Here is a 17,500-nt window from a genome sequence, read left to right as displayed (position 1 = left end):
ACACACACACACACACACACACACACACACACATGAGAAGAGTCCCTACACACACAACAAAGCACCAATGGGCTCCTTCCACTGTAATGGACTTTACTATGAGAGGAGCTGGTACAGGGGCCAGTAGGTAAGTCTTTAAAACACTCTTTAATAAACTCTGGCTTCACTCACTACGCTGATGACGCTCTGGTTTCTTCTCCTGCTGCTGCAGAGGTTTGTAGTCAGAGTGTAACTTTAGACGCTTCCTAAACACAAACGTTCTCTTTCAGAGGATTTGGCTTCTTCATGTTGGTGCTGAGGCGTTCGTCCGGCTGCTGATGAATCCAGACACCATCAAACACATGAAGCCGTCAAACCCAGAGAGACGGAACCGGCCCGCCTGTGACGTCAGCCCCAGATCACAAACCTGCTACAGTGGTCCTGGACCTGCTGCGGTGGTCCTGGACCTGTCTGCGGTGGTCCTGGACCTGTCTGCGGTGGTCCTGGACCTGCTGCGGTGGTCCTGGACCTGCTGCAGTGGTCCTGGACCTGTCTGCGGTGGTCCTGGACCTGCTGCAGTGGTCCTGGACCTGCTACGGTGGTCCTGGACCTGCTACGGTGGTCCTGGACCTGTCTACGGTGGTCCTGGACCTGCTGCAGTGGTCCTGGACCTGCTGCAGTGGTCCTGGACCTGCTGCGGTGGTCCTGGACCTTCTGCGGTGGTCCTGTACCTGCTGCGGTCCACAGGACACCAGCAGGGGGCGGCGTTACACTGAAGCCCCAGAACACAGTGATGTTGGTGTCACAGGAGAGGATCCAAAGACTCCCTTAGCTCCAGCGTGCTGATCCAAACCACAGCTTTTGTTCCTGGAGCTCACGTGAACCTGCTGCTCAACCTCTCTGTCTTTGGCTGGAGTCCCGGTCCTCCTGAGGGGCCGAGCCCCCCGGAGCTCTGATCCTAGCTCTGCCCCTGTTCCCACCCAAACCGCTGCTAACAGGCTTTCAAACACTTGGGGGGCCTCTGGAGCCCGGCCCAGAGTCATGAATCAGAATGTTTCACATGTGGACCCCCTTCAGAGGCTCCTGTGCTCCAGCGGACTGTGTGTGTGATGAGTTATGGTGCGTCAGCAGCTCTGCGTGTGCACGGGCAGTACACACCTATCTGGCGGGCGGCCTCCAGCTGAGCGTGCGTGGCGAGCTTCCCCCCCTCGTACTTGCAGACGGCCTTGGCCTCCTTGAAGGTCAGCTGGTACCTCCCTTTACGGGACTCCCGGTGGTAAACTCCCGCTGCCTGTTCTGAGAGGGGGAGACGGGGGGACAGGGATGTCAGTGACACACACATGTGATCACACTTTCACAGCATGTCAGGATACAGACCTCTCTGCAGGCAGGTTCAGAACAGGACCTGAGTGTTTGGGGGATTTATGAGTGTTTCTGCAGTAAAGCACTGAAATAGCTGCTCCACCTCGGCCGACTCTGGTCCCTGGGCCTCGGCCCCCTCAGTGGGGACTCCTCTGCTGATCCTTTACGCATGAGTGCAGCACCGAGCACCAGCTCAGAATGAGCCTCAGCTTCAGGTTCTGCTGTTGAACCTGAACTGTAACACTGACTTTCTATAAACGCTGCATGAACAACAGAAAATGCTCGTAAACCTCGTAAACACATAAATGCTGCGGTCCGAGCGCTGAGTCATGAGTCGTGAGTCGTGATAAAGAGGTTTCTCTGGGCTGACGTGGAGTCTGTGAGGTGACGTCAGAGCTCGTCTCATAAACACAGAGTTTGGCTTCGACCTCAGTGCTCGTGACGCCTCACAGAGCGCCTTTATGAGGGGGGGGGGGGGTGGGGGTTCGCTCTGCTCGCAAAAACAAACTCAGGTGAAAGGACACGCGGAGCAGGGGAGAGCGGGGGGGGTTTGAGACGCTCCTTGTTTCTACAGGCAACCAGAGAGGAAGCTGGGGTAACACCACACTACACTAGTGTTAGAGCGTAACTCCCCCCCCCCCCCCCCGTGTTTTACAGAATAACCAGCGTTACTCTGGTGAACTCACATCCTGCTTTACACCGACTTCCACACAAGTTCAGAGTAACTCTCCTCTGGTTTCACCGTGTTTTACGGTTTAACTAGTTTGTGTCTGAGAGCGTAACTCCCTCAGTTTGGTGCTACTTTGTCCAGAGATATGCTCTAAGACGCAGCCTGGGTCCACTGTAAATGCACGCCTCCTTCCTGCTCTGGTTAGCTCCTCCCTGCTCTGGTTAGCTCCTCCCTGCTCTGGTTAGCTCCTCCCTGCTCTGGTTAGCTCCTCCCTGCTCTGGTTAGCTCCTCCCTGCTCTGGTTAGCTCCTCCCTGCTCTGGTTAGCTCCTCCCTGCTCTGGTTAGCTCCTCCCGGCTCTGGTTAGCTCCTTCCTGCTCTGGTTAGCTCCTTCCTGCTCTCGTTAGCTCCTCCCTGCTCTGGTTAGCTCCTCCCTGCTCTGGTTAGCTCCTCCCTGCTCTGGTTAGCTCCTTCCTGCTCTGGTTAGCTCCTTCCCGTTCTGGTTAGCTCCTTCCTGCTCTGGTTAGCTCCTCCCACAGACTCAGACGCTGCCTTCTGTGCGTCCTCTGCGTCCGTCTCCTCCGTATTTCTGTCCGTATCCTGAAAGCTGACGGATGCGTACAGATACGGAGCAAACGCTGCAGTACCACCTGAAACCGTGGGGGCAGGAACCAGGAGAACGCACGTCTGTGTTCACACACGGAGCAGGAACCAGGAGAACACACGTCTGTGTTCACACACGGAGCAGGAACCAGGAGAACACACGTCTGTGTTCACACACGGAGCAGGAACCAGGAGAACACACGTCTGTGTTCACACACGGAGCAGGAACCAGGAGAACACACGTCTGTGTTCACACACGGAGCAGGAACCAGGAGAACACACGTCTGTGTTCACACACGGAGCAGGAACCAGGAGAACACACGTCTGTGTTCACACACGGAGCAGGAACCAGGAGAACACACGTCTGTGTTCACACACGGAGCAGGAACCAGGAGAACACACGACATAAGGCTAGCCTGTTAGCATGTGTTAGCTCTAAACTGCTGGAGGGTCTCAGAAAAGGTCGTCTCCACGGTGACGTCTCCCGTTGGTTTGTAGACGCCCGTTTGAAGCCAGGACTTTGGTATTTTGGACGCCGCCATCTTGTTTTTTTTAACGGCCACTGCAGTGTTGCTGTGCTAAGCTAAATGCTAAAGACAGAAACTCCTTTAAACTCATGAGGGAAATGTTTTCTGAGGCGATGAGTCGAGTGAGAAGTCCAGGCTCATTTTTCAGGTGAATATTAATAATTATTACGCGTCATCGCATCTGATAAACAGACTAAACCTGCAGACGTTAAACTGCTCTAAGCTTCTCTGGCGTGGATCAACGGAGCCCTTTCTGTGTAACATCCTGATTTTAGATCCTCAGAGAAGCTTCACACCCTGAAACATTCAGACACACTTCAACTGATGAACACCGGCTCAACCCACATCGCTCTCCCCTACAGCGCCACGCATGTGTGTGTGTGTGTGTGTGTGTGTGTGTGTGTGTGTGTGTGTGCGTGTGTGTCTACAAATACAGATAAAGAACAACAGTGATGAATGAGAGCGGCTCACACACACACACACACACACAGAGAGACGTGTCTGAGCCTCATTATTCTATAAATACACTTAGTTTAACTTCCTCTGAGTGAAGACAGAGCTGGACGAGAGGAGGAAGAAGAAGAAGAGGAGGAGGAGGAGGAGGAGGAGGAGGAGGAGGAGGAGGATATTTACCCAGCCATATGGAGTTATGAAATATCCCATTCTTGAAGCCCCACGCCTGCGCCTCTTTGAGCAGGACGCCCAGAGTCCAGAGGAGGGAGAAGAGGCGCATCCTGCAGCTCTGCAGCTCTCAGGGCGCTGCTGCGGTCTGCGGAGGATCAGGAGCTGCCAGCCTTTAAACAGGGGGGGGGGGGGGGTCCTGACAGAGGAGGGTCCTGACAGAGGAGGGTCCTGAGAGAGGAGGGGTCCTGACAGAGGAGGGGTCCGAACAGTCAAAAAAGTGTCCTCTAGGAGCCTAAACGTGTGTTAAAGTGTCCTCTAGGAGCATAAACGTGTGTTAAAGTGTCCTCTAGGAGCATAAACGTGTGCTAAAGTGTCCTCTAGGAGCATAAACGTGTGTTAAAGTGTCCTCTAGGAGCATAAACGTGTGTTAAAGTGTCCTCTAGGAGCATAAACGTGTGTTAAAGTGTCCTCTAGGAGCATAAACGTGTGTTAAAGTGTCCTCTAGGAGCATAAACCTGTGTTAAAGTGTCCTCTAGGAGCATAAACGTGTGCTAAAGTGTCCTCTAGGAGCCTAAACGTGTGATAAAGTGTTTGCTCAGAGAGAACACATCGTTTATGTTTGAGTGTGTAAATGACACAGTGGCGTAAACACAGGTGTTATTAATGACTCCACTTTATTCCTGTGAAGATTACTCTGAGTGTGGACGTCCAGGACCAGTGACACTCAGAGGACACGGCTCAGCTGAGACTAAAGGAGACGTCTGCAGCTCAAACATGAACAGTGTTGGAAACAAATCTGAGTCAAACAACGACGTCGTGCAGAAAAATACAGTTAAAAACACACACTCACACTCACACACTCACGCACGCACACACACACTCACACACACACGCACACGCACACGCACACGCACACGCACACACACACACACACACACTCACACACTCACACACTCACACACTCACACACACCACACACACACAGACACACAGACACACAGACACACACACACACACAGACACACAGACACACAGACACACACACACACACACACACTCACACACACACACACAGACACACACACATCTGGGTGGAAATGATGGGAACCTTCTTATTCTCTAAATTCAAACCCACGCACGAAAAAGTCCGTGTCATCGTCTCTTTCTGTTCATCATCGTTTCCACAGGACGACCAATCACAGCGCAGCGTCACTCGTCTCATCATGACTCAGCAATAAAAGTGATTTATGTCACTGACATCACGTCTGTCAGGAGCAACAGCTGCTGGACATTAGAGAGAATACAGCTTTAAGTGGACATTAGAGAGAATGCAGCTTTAAGTGAGTCTCCTCCTGCTGGACATTAGAGAGAATGCAGCTTTAAGTGAGTCTCCTCCTGCTGGACATTAGAGAGAATGCAGCTTTAAGTGGAGTCTCCCACGTTTCTTGTTTCATTGTTCAGATTCTCGGGTCGACCGACGCCAAACACATCGAGTCCAGATGTGGAGACAATAGTGTCTTTGTCTCACACACACACACACACACTCACTCACACACACAGTCACACACACACACACACACACACACAGTCACACACACACACACACACACACACACACACACACACACACACACACACACACACACACACACACACACACACACACACACACACACACACACACACACACACACACACACACACACACACACACACACACACACACACACACACACGTTCGGACCTTGTTCTGTTTGGTTTGGACCCAGAACTCTTATTTTGAAAGGGTGTGACGTCACACAGGACCACTGACTCCAGGTGGTTGAGTCTCCAGGCTCTCATGGTCTCAGCAGATCCATGTGAACTCTGGTTTAAGATCTTTGGGGGCGGGGTTAAAATCCTGGTTTCTGATTGGATGAACCATCTGTCTGTCACAACACACGGGCCAAACCAACCAATCAGGTGAGTGAAGCGTGTGACGTGCTAACAGCGTGTGACGTGCTAACAGCGTGTGACGTGCTAACAGCGTGTGACGTGCTAACAGCGTGTGACGTCCTAACAGCGTGTGACGTGCTAACAGCGTGTGACGTGCTAACAGCGTGTGACGTGCTAACAGCGTGTGACGTGCTAACAGCCTGTGACGTGCTAACAGCGTGTGACGTGCTAACAGCGTGTGACGTGCTAACAGCGTGTGACGTGCTAACAGCGTGTGACGTGCTAACAGCGTGGAGGCAAAGCTCAGAAAGGAAACAACATGTGGGTAAGGAGATTTTCCCTTTGTGTGTGTGTGTGTCTGTGTGTGTGTGTGTGTGTGTGTGTGTGTGTGTGTGTGTGTGTGTGTGTGTGTGAGAGTTAGTGAGCGGCTTGCTCCATAGCTGCTCATCTCATCCGTGGAAGCCTCCATGTTGTTTACACTCAACAGTCACTCAACAGTCTCTTCTGTTTCACTTAAACACACCAAAGAACCAAAACCGTCACACGTCACCAAACTGAGCTGAGAGTGAAACACAGCAGGGGTCAGAGGTCAGGGGTCAGAGGTCAGGGCGGGCTCAGGAGCCTCAGAGTTCGGGCTCTCATTACCTCCTTACTTCCTCTTCTGCTCCTGCATTAATCACTACGGCCACTAGAGGGCAGCGCCTAACACCAGACACTGTCAGGGTCTTGCAGGATCGACCCACACACCCGCTCCTCTCCCTCTGCAGCACAGCGGCAGCTCCACGATGTAGGCTGTACGAGCATTTCGACACGGGAGGAGAGACGATGGAGCTGACGGACAGCTGCCCCAGCCTCAGGACCGCCTCCGTCTGTCCAACTGCACCTCCTGCACCGTGACGGACGGCCACTGGCTCCTGTAGGAGCAGGCCAACTGCAGGGGGCGGCACCACCACCTGAGGCCCGGGACAAGAGCTTCAACGAGTGGAGCAGCAGCAACTCCTGGACCGGCTCCGTCCGGCGCCTCACGGCCTCTAAAGACAGAGAAGGGTCCTTCTAAAGCAACGCCGACGGAATATTATAGAATAATAATAATAATAATAATAATATAATATAAACCGGCGCTGACGGGTTCAAACTGGAGAAACTTCTGCACGTTTACTCCGTCACACGTCACCGAACTGAGCTGAGAGGGAAACACAGCAGAGGTCAGAGGTCAGGGGTCAGAGGTCAGGGGTCAGAGGTCAGGGGTCAGAGGTCAGGGCGGGCTCATTCAGGGACTGATCCATAAAGACGTGACGGGGTCACAGACAACGTCGATGTACAGACGCGACTCCAAGATGGCCGCCATGTTAGGCTCATGGAGGCGATCTCGCTTTAATCTCGTCAAAGCTGAAAATATTGAAGTGTTTGAACACGTCGGCTGAACTTGTGTCTGAACCAGCAGATGAACCAAGTTAGCACTGGTTAGCATTAGCATTAGCATCAGGGACCCTAGTGGTTTCGTCACAGCGTCAACCGCCAACGAGCGCCTTCAGCTAACGGGCGCCTTCAGCCAACGGGCGCCTTCAGCTAACGGGCGCCTTCAGCTAACGGGCGCCTTCAGCCAACGGGCGCCTTCAGCCAACGGGCGCCTTCAGCCAACGGGCGCCTTCAGCTAACGGGCGCCTTCAACCAACGGGCGCCTTCAGCCAACGAGCGCCTTCAGCCAACGAGCGCCTTCAGCCAACGAGCGCCTTCAGCCAACGAGCGCCTTCAGCCAACGAGCGCCTTCAGCTAACGAGCGCCTTCAGCTAACGAGCGCCTTCAGCCAACGAGCGCCTTCAGCTAACGGGCGCCTTCAGCTAACGAGCGGCTTCAGCTAACGAGCGCCTTCAGCGAGACCGAAGCATCGTCATCCACGCGTTTGGAGCGACGTGTGAACGAGACTTTGAGACACAAAGAAAGTTTCCAATATGCTAAGTTCACTTTTCGTCACACAGAAATCTTCACTTCCACGTTTTAATGTTTTTGTTTGATTCTCGTTGTTTTTCTCTGTTTTCCGTTTCTGGATGTTTCCTCTGAGACTCTGATGATGAAGAGGAGGAGGAGACAGAAACTCACACAGGTCCTCGTCTCAGTCACAGTTCTTCATCCAAACTCACTTAAAGAAGTCGGATCAACACGTTCGCGTCAAGTCTCAGAGGAAAGTTCTGGACTTTTCCACAAAAAGCTTCATTTTAATGCACCGACGTCTCTTTACAGCAGAGGGCGCCAGAGGACAGGAGCCGGGCGGCAGCACCTCACACCAGAGCAGTACACACAGACATAGAGATATATATATATATATGAGTTTAAGAGTATACATGTATATACCTTTAAATATGCAGCAAACATAAAGGTCCAGATTAAAGCTGAGATGCAGGAACAACAGTAAAGTAACAAACAGCAGCAGTTTTATGATAAAAGGTCAAATCAGTGAATATAAACAACTTTACCCCCCCCCCCCCCCCCTGTGAAGGCCAGAGAACTGTGGTCGGCCTGGACCGTTCGCTCGAGCGCCTGAAGGGCAGCTGAGCCAAACACCTCCCTGGGTTCCACCGGGACCGTGGGTCCTCCACCAGCCAGACCTGTGGGGGGGGGGGTCTGAACGAGAGTGGACATCAAACGCCCCGGGTCCCTCGACATTAAGGCAGAAGCCTGCAGTGAGGCGTCACTGAGGCTGATGGTGGATGCGTCCACTCGGCCCGCTGCAGGGATGCCAATGATGGGGCGAGCAGAAGATGAGAGTGAACTGCCAATACGACCCGTCCGTGCCACCGTGCCACGGGCCTTATTAAGAAGGTCATCCGTGACCCGACATGTGGGCGAGGGCACCTGGACTCTGGCCTCAGGGCCTCGTCAGGGAGACTATGAGGGAAGTGACTGTCGGCTCAACCGTCGGCGTGTGGTCAAGGCCAAAGTTTGCTGCATCCTGCACCGCAGCCAGAGTCCGGCCCCCTGCTGTGAGGGGGGGGGGGGGGGGGGGGGGAGTCTCTCCAGGATGCAGCTCCCTCAGATGCTCAGAGGGAGGAACGGGGAAGGGGGCCGGGGCCAGAGTGCACCTGATGAGAGCAGCAGCAGGCGTTACACCATGATACCGGTCAGGAGAGGGGAGCGAGAGCCCTCACTCCACTGTTACCGTCTCAGCACGTGCTAACTCCTGCTAGCATAATACAACGACCGGTCGGTCTGACTAAATGGTGACGTAGTTTGCTTCATTAGTGAAAAACACCATGAAGCAAGAAAACAATGACACAGGTCAGGAGAGAGGAGCGAGGCACCTCATGTCACATCAACACGTGCTAACTCCTGCTAGCATAACAAACAATCACCCGGAGCAGGTGAAGGTCGTTCGTTCTTCTTTCTTGGTGACGAGCGAGGGTCGAGCCGTCCGTCCGTCCGTCCGTCCGCACCGGCAAAAGCTGAAGGGCCTGAACTCAGCGATCCTCCTCAAAGCTCGTCTCAGCCTCTGGAGGAAGAACACACACGACTCTGATCCAGAGATCAGGAGGCTGCGATGAGAGGGAAGTGATGTCGTGGACGACACCGGAACTCACACCTGAGCCGGGTCATCGAGGTCACAGGGGACCTGACCTGAAGCTCCGCCTCCGTTCAGTCAGGAGGAAACACAACACTGGAGCAGCCTGTGTGTGTGTGTGTGTAAATATGAAACACACACACACTCTTTGACAGAAACTCTTTATTGTGCAGAATTACATGAAAGTGTTTGTTTGTTCACCTGGAAGAAGAAGCTGAAGACACACACACACACACACACACACACACACACACACACACACACACACACACACACACACACACACACACACACACACACACACACACACACACACACACACACACACACACACACACACACACACACACACACACACACACACACACACACACACACACACACACACACACACACACACACAGGCTTAGTGAGTGTTAGTACCGCGCTGACGCCGTCACAGCGTCAGCTTCTAAAAATCCTGTGAATCCAAAGTTTAGACTAAAAGTTTTTAGTGTTTATAAAAATATACAAATGCAAGCGGACGTCCTGCAAACACACACCGCCGACCCTGACGCTCACACTCCTGCTCCCGTCACGTCTCTGCTCCCGTCACGTCTCTGCTCCCGTCACGTCTCTGCTCCTGTCACGTCTCTGCTCCCGTCACGTCTCTGCTCCCGTCACGTCTCTGCTCCCGTCACGTCTCTGCTCCTGTCACGTCTCTGCTCCCGTCACGTCTCTGCTCCCGTCACGTCTCTGCTCCCGTCACGTCTCTGCTCCCGTCACGTCTCTGCTCCCGTCACGTCTCTGCGAACAACCTCCAGCATACGGATGAAGAAAGGCCACGGATGTCCTCAGACTGGTCCAGGTCTCTGCAGGTGTGTTCAGGTGTGTTCAGGTCTCTGCAGGTGTGTCCAGGTGTGTTCAGGTGTGTTCAGGTGTGTACAGGTCTGCTCAGGTGTGTTCAGGTCTGTGCAGGTGTGTTCAGGTCTCTGCAGGTGTGTTCAGGTGTGTTCAGGTGTGTTCAGGTCTGTGCAGGTCTGCTCAGGTGTGTCGGACCGGTCCTGCCGCGCCCCGGGCCCAGGGATCAGTGCAGCGCCCCGTTAAAGGGCTTCCCGTACGTGTTGAAATCTGTTTCTACGAAGTGTGAGGAGACGGGCTGTTTGTACAGAGGGTTGGACGCCTGCAGAGAAACACACGACACGAGTCAGAGCACGGGACAAGAGACGCTGGACAAGACTGACCAGTGTCCTCTAGGGGTCTAAACGTGTGTTAAAGTGTCCTCTAGGAGCATAAACGTGTGTTAAAGTGTCCTCTAGGAGCATAAACGTGTGTTAAAGTGTCCTCTAGGAGCATAAACGTGTGCTAAAATGTCCTCTAGGGGTCTAAACGTGTGTTAAAGTGTCCTCTAGGGGTCTAAACGTGTGCTAAAGTGTCCTCTAGGAGCATAAACGTGTGCTAAAATGTCCTCTAGGGGTCTAAACGTGTGTTAAAGTGTCCTCTAGGGGTCTAAACGTGTGTTAAAGTGTCCTCTAGGAGCATAAACGTGTGCTAAAGTGTCCTCTAGGAGCATAAACATGTGTTAAAGTGTCCTCTAGGAGCATAAACGTGTGTTAAAGTGTCCTCTAGGAGCATAAACGTGTGTTAAAGTGTCCTCTAGGAGCATAAACGTGTGCTAAAGTGTCCTCTAGGAGCATAAACGTGTGTTAAAGTGTCCTCTAGGAGCATAAACGTGTGTTAAAGTGTCCTCTAGGAGCATAAACATGTGTTAAAGTGAACTCTAGGAGCATAAACGTGTGCTAAAGTGTCCTCTAGGAGCATAAACGTGTGTTAAAGTGTCCTCTAGGAGCATAAACGTGTGCTAAAGTGTCCTCTAGGAGCATAAACGTGTGTTAAAGTGTCCTCTAGGAGCATAAACGTGTGTTAAAGTGTCCTCTAGGAGCATAAACGTGTGCTAAAGTGTCCTCTAGGTGCATAAACGTGTGTTAAAGTGTCCTCTAGGAGCATAAACGTGTGCTAAAGTGACGGCTCTCACCATCTCGTATCGGGCTCGTGAGCGTGCGTTCTGGAAGCGTGCAAACTCTCTGCGGTCGTGAACGGTGATGACCAGCTTCCACACGGCGAGCAGCACCACGCCCACCAGCAGGATGCTGCCGACCACCGCCAGCAGCACGGTCATGGCGTCGGGGCCGCCGCCGCCGCACTCTGACAACGGGACAGATCAGAGTCACAACAAGGTTATTTAAACCTTCATCAAGAACAAAGAACAAAGAACACAGATTCACTGAGACGCATTCATTTATTAAAAACTCATTTATTAAAAACTCATTTATTTATTTTAATCATTTGAAACAAAACGAGTGAAGGTGAAAAAACGCTCAAACGGGACGAAGATAAACATCTTTAGTCTTTCAGTGACGGTGCAGACAGACACAGTGACGGTGCAGACAGACGCAGTGACGGTGCAGACAGACACAGTGACGGTGCAGACAGACACAGTGACGGTGCAGACAGACGCAGTGACGGTGCAGACAGACGCAGTGACGGTGCAGACAGACACAGTGACGGTGCAGACACAGTGACGGTGCAGACAGACGCAGTGACGGTGCAGACAGACACAGTGACGGTGCAGACAGACGCAGTGACGGTGCAGACAGACGCAGTGACGGTGCAGACAGACACAGTGACGGTGCAGACAGACGCAGTGACGGTGCAGACAGACGCAGTGACGGTGCAGACAGACACAGTGACGGTGCAGACACAGTGACGGTGCAGACAGACACAGTGACGGTGCAGACAGACGCAGTGACGGTGCAGACAGACGCAGTGACGGTGCAGACAGACACAGTGACGGTGCAGACACAGTGACGGTGCAGACAGACACAGTTACGGTGCAGACAGACGCAGTGACGGTGCAGACAGACACAGTGACGGTGCAGACAGACACAGTGACGGTGCAGACACAGTGACGGTGCAGACAGACACAGTGACGGTGCAGACAGACGCAGTGACGGTGCAGACAGACGCAGTGACGGTGCAGACAGACACAGTGACGGTGCAGACACAGTGACGGTGCAGACAGACGCAGTGACGGTGCAGACAGACGCAGTGACGGTGCAGACAGACGCAGTGACGGTGCAGACAGACACAGTGACGGTGCAGACAGTCACAGTGACGGTGCAGACTCAGTGACGGTGCAGACAGACACAGTGACGGTGCAGACAGACACAGTGACGGTGCAGACACAGTGACGGTGCAGACAGACACAGTGACGGTGCAGACAGACACAGTGACGGTGCAGACAGACACAGTGACGGTGCAGACACAGCGACGGTGCAGACAGACACAGTGACGGTGCAGACACAGTGACGGTGCAGACAGACACAGTGACGGTGCAGACGCAGTGACGGTGCAGACAGACGCAGTGACGGTGCAGACAGACGCAGTGACGGTGCAGACAGACGCAGTGACGGTGCAGACAGACGCAGTGACGGTGCAGACACAGTGACGGTGCAGACACAGTGACGGTGCAGTGACGGTGCAGACAGACGCAGTGACGGTGCAGACAGACACAGTGACGGTGCAGACACAGTGACGGTGCAGACAGACGCAGTGACGGTGCAGACAGACACAGTGACGGTGCAGACAGACACAGTGACGGTGCAGACAGACGCAGTGACGGTGCAGACAGACGCAGTGACGGTGCAGACAGACGCAGTGACGGTGCAGACAGACACAGTGACGGTGCAGACACAGTGACGGTGCAGACAGACACAGTGACGGTGCAGACAGACACAGTGACGGTGCAGACAGACACAGTGACGGTGCAGACACAGTGACGGTGCAGACAGACGCAGTGACGGTGCAGACACAGTGACGGTGCAGACAGACACAGTGACGGTGCAGACAGACACAGTGACGGTGCAGACAGACACAGTGACGGTGCAGACAGACACAGTGACGGTGCAGACAGACGCAGTGACGGTGCAGACAGACACAGTGACGGTGCAGACAGACACAGTGACGGTGCAGACAGACACAGTGACGGTGCAGACACAGTGACGGTGCAGACAGACACAGTGACGGTGCAGACAGACGCAGTGACGGTGAAGACAGACACAGTGATGGTGCAGACAGACACAGTGATGGTGCAGACAGACACAGTGACGGTGCAGACAGACGCAGTGGCGGTGCAGACAGACGCAGTGACGGTGCAGACAGACGCAGTGACGGTGCAGACAGACGCAGTGACGGTGCAGATAGACGCAGTGACGGTGCAGACAGACGCAGTGACGGTGCAGACAGACGCAGTGACGGTGCAGACAGACGCAGTGACGGTGCAGACAGACACAGTGACGGTGCAGACACAGTGACGGTGCAGACACAGTGACGGTGCAGACAGACACAGTGACGGTGCAGACGACGCAGTGACGGTGCAGACAGACACAGTGACGGTGCAGACACAGTGACGGTGCAGACAGACACAGTGACGGTGCAGACAGACACAGTGATGGTGCAGACAGACACAGTGACGGTGCAGTGACGGTGCAGACGCTGGCCCCTGTGGCGCCCGGCGCTCACTCACCTGGCTCTTTGAGCGCCGTGAGCACGGAGAGGCCGCTGGCGTGCTCTGAATACGTGAACTTCATGACACAGTCGGCGTCGGTCTTATAGAGACAGAGCACGGCGCCGGGATCCTCCGTCTCTGCAGGAGACGAGAGAGAAACACGTCAGAACAACAATAACACAAATAAATAAAGAGTGTGTGTGTGTGTGTGTGTGTCTGTGTGTGTGTGTGTGTGTGTGTGTCTGTGTGTGTGTGTGTGTGTGTGTGTGTGTGAGTCCAGCAGCACGTTAGCTTTTGTGAAGCTGCATCTTGTTTCTGTTCGTCAGTGTTTGAATGTTTCAAATATGCAGCTGAGGAAGAAGAACGTCATGAAGACAAACTGTTACAGATGTGTGTGTGTGTGTGTGTGTGTGTGTGTGTGCGTGTGTGTGCGTGTGTGCGTGTCTGCGTGTGTGTCTGTCTCTCTGTGTGCGTGTGTGTGCATCTCTCTCTCTGTGTGTGTGTGTGTGTGTGTCTCTGCGTGTGTGTGTGTGTGTGCGTGTGTGCGTCTGTGTGTGTGCGCATCTCTCTCTCTCTCTCTCTGTGTGTGTGTCCGTGTGTCTCTGTGTGTGTGTGCGTGTGTGTGTGTGTGTGTCTGTGTGTGTGTGTGTGTGTGTGTGTGTGTGCTCACTGAGGCTCTCCACAGTGATGATTTCATCCTTGCACAGGCGCTGGCAGGTCTGGTTGTCTGCTGCGAGGCGTCCTGAGTTGAAAAGTCTGCACTCGATGCAATCTCTGCAGGGTTAACGAGAACACGAGTCACACACTTCAAATATATACACACACACACACACACACACCCACACACACGCACACACACACAGAGACACACACACACACACACGCACACACACACAGAGACACACACACACACACACGCACACACACGCACACAAACACACACACACGCACACAGAGACACACACACACAGAGACACACTCACACACACACACACACACACAGAGACACACACACACACACACACACACACACTCGTTCATAAAGGTCGTTAAACCGTAGCGTGAGAGCATCTTGTGTCCTGTTCTTCACTGCACCACTGAAAGGGTCAAAGGTCAAAGAGCTTTGGCGCTGAGTTCAAACACTTCAGGGTCTCCACAGTTATCTCAATAACTTAGTAACGACTGACGTAAGCTGAGCGGCGTCATCAGTTATCAGAGCTCTGGCTGTGACGCTGACACTCTCGCTCTGACCGGCGTCTCATCACAGACGCAGATTCCTCCGGTTCATGGAAACGTCAGGACGAGTGTGTGGAGGTCGCTGAGTTCAGCGCCGCGCTCACTTTTTATGTCTGTCTGCATTTTTAACAGAATCTCCACTGTTGTTTATGGCTACTGTAGCCGTGCACGTGTGTGTGTGTGTGTGTGAGTGTGAGTGTGTCTGTCTGTCTGTCTGTCTGTCTGTGAGTGATGATGTGTGTGTGTGTGTGTGTGTCTGTCTGTGTGTGTGAGTGATGATGGTGTGTGTGTGTGTGTGTGTGTGTGTGTGTGTGTGTGTGTGTGTGTGAGTGTGTGTGTGTGATGATGTGCATGTTCTTTTTGTTCTTGTGAAGCACTCAGACGACTCTTCAGGTGCGTTCACACGGGGGGGGCGGGCGTCAGAAGCGTCAGACGCCACAGGGCTGCGTTCAAAGTCAACGGGACGGATGCAACTTCAAGACTTTAGGGGCGTTTTGCTCATCAAGATGTTAGCTGTGTCGCTTCAAACGCGTCCAACGGGTGAGTTAAAAATATTGAGCTTTTCAGGCGTGTCGGGCGTCAGCCAATCAGTGTTGAGATTAAGCATCAAGTTCTCCGTGAAACATCGAGAGGATCAGCAGAGACGCCGTTGTTTCACTGAATCAGGGAAACGGACCGTTCCTGTGGATGTGATAAAGTAACGGATCTGACTCTGACCTGTGGGCGGCAGCGACGTGGCTTTAGACAGAGAGGAAGAAGAAGAAGGAGAAGGAGAAGGAGAAGGAGAAGAAGAAGAAGAAGAAGAAGAAGAAGAACGGCGTCCCTACAGAGTGAAGCGTGTCTCTGATCCACAGGAGAGCAGCAGCACCTGAACGCTCCAGAGGTTAAAACACGTCGACTCACTTCCTGTGAGAGCTACTTCCTGTTCCTGGTTAGCATTAGCATCACTACTCATTTAGCACAACATGGCCGAGCTAAAGGCGCTGCTCGCTAACTGCTGTGGCGTGATCATATAACGATGAATATGATCACGCCACACATTACACGTCTGTGGCGCTCTGGTTGTTTGTTCACACACACACACACACACACACACACACACACACACACACACACACACACACACACACACACACACACACACACACACACACACACACACACACACACACACACACACACACACACACACACACACACACACACACACACACACACACACACACACACACACACACACACACACACACACTACCTCTTGGTGCCGCAGGCGTCGGGGCAGGTGGGGCATTTTTCACAGGTGTCTCCGAAGGCGCCCGGCTCCGTGCACTGACAGCGTCCGCACACACAGTTCCCTCGGCCGCTGCACATCTGCCCGTCGTCCGCCACGCAGGACGCCGTCTCCGTGGAGCAGTTACAGTTGTCTCCGACGTAACCGGCGTGGCATTTACACTCGCCACAGTGACACTCTCCGTGACCTGGGGAGGGAAGAACGACAGGTTTAACCACGTCCTGAACCCGGTCACAACACAGAGCCGGGGTTTAACCACGTCCTGAACCCGGTCACAACACAGAGCCGGGGTTTAACCACGTCCTGAACCCGGTCACAACACAGAGCCAGGGTTTAACCACGTCCTGAACCCTGTCACAACACAGAGCCGGGTTTAACCACGTCCTGAACCCTGTCACAGGAACAGGAAACATTACAGTCTGAGTTTGTGTCTTTTCCATAAGTGGAAGAACAGCCTGCTCATATTAGGAGTCTGCAGCACCCCTCCCAAGCGTTGGCGTGACGAGCGTCCCGTGTCTGAGTCACGGCACCGACCCTGGGAACGTGTCCTGAGGTGACTCCACTGCTCGGGCATTCATGCACCGACGGGTTTGAGGAGCATAAAAGAAGTGCAGCTGCTCTGACATCGGATTACTGTCGGACGAGTCCGGACGAGCACAAAACACACAAAACACGCCCAACACTCAAAACACTCCCAACACTGAAAGTCTTTTAGAGGATCAATCGACACAAACGTGATATTAAAGGCTTTGCAGAGCGTCTCTTATACGTTAATGCTGCTGAAAATAACTACAAACCTCTGCAGCAGCATGAGAAGAAACCAGAGCGTCATCAGCGTAGTTAGTGAAGCCAGAGTTTATTAAAGAGTGTTTTAAAGACTTACCTACTGGCCCCTGTACCAGCTCCTCTCATAGTAAAGTCCATTACAGTGGAAGGAGCCCATTGGTGCTTTGTTGTGTGTGTAGGGACTCTTCTCATGTGTGTGTGTGTGTGTGTGTGTGTCTGTGTGTGTGTGTGTGTGTGTCCTTTGTTGTGTGTGTAGGGACTCTTCTCATGCTGCTGCAGAGGTTTGCTGTTATTTTCAGCAGCATTAGTGGTTAAAAAAGACCTTTGAATGCCTTCACCGTGCTGCCCCGAGCTAAAAATCCTCAAAACCAGCACAAAAAGATGCAA

The 17,500-nt window shown here is 53.2% G+C and overlaps 2 protein-coding genes across 2 annotated transcripts in view; both read right to left on the bottom strand.

The window, feature by feature from the left end:
* tnfaip6 (tumor necrosis factor, alpha-induced protein 6) overlaps positions 1-3,905 on the bottom strand; it is a 10,224-nt gene extending 6,319 nt beyond the window's left edge. The window contains exons 1-2 of the mRNA XM_083922185.1: positions 3,773-3,905; positions 1,138-1,275 (exon numbers count right to left, since the gene is read on the bottom strand). Of these exons, the coding sequence (XP_083778311.1) occupies positions 1,138-1,275; positions 3,773-3,872 (238 nt within the window). The 5' untranslated portion in view covers positions 3,873-3,905. The remainder of the gene's footprint in view (positions 1-1,137; positions 1,276-3,772) is intronic.
* Positions 3,906-10,104: 6,199 nt separating this feature from the next.
* The window catches only part of itgb5 (integrin, beta 5), a 42,456-nt gene continuing 35,060 nt past the window's right edge, over positions 10,105-17,500 (bottom strand). The window contains exons 12-16 of the mRNA XM_083921834.1: positions 16,292-16,514; positions 14,471-14,574; positions 13,819-13,938; positions 11,269-11,438; positions 10,105-10,416 (exon numbers count right to left, since the gene is read on the bottom strand). Coding sequence (XP_083777960.1) covers positions 10,321-10,416; positions 11,269-11,438; positions 13,819-13,938; positions 14,471-14,574; positions 16,292-16,514 — 713 coding nt within the window. The 3' untranslated portion in view covers positions 10,105-10,320. The remainder of the gene's footprint in view (positions 10,417-11,268; positions 11,439-13,818; positions 13,939-14,470; positions 14,575-16,291; positions 16,515-17,500) is intronic.

This window comes from Echiichthys vipera (genome assembly GCF_963691815.1).
Source record: "Echiichthys vipera genome assembly, chromosome: 10".
Taxonomy (NCBI): Eukaryota; Metazoa; Chordata; class Actinopteri; order Perciformes; family Trachinidae; genus Echiichthys; species Echiichthys vipera.
The sequence above is the reverse complement of the archived record's forward strand: the minus strand, read 5'-3'. Positions and strand labels throughout refer to the sequence as shown.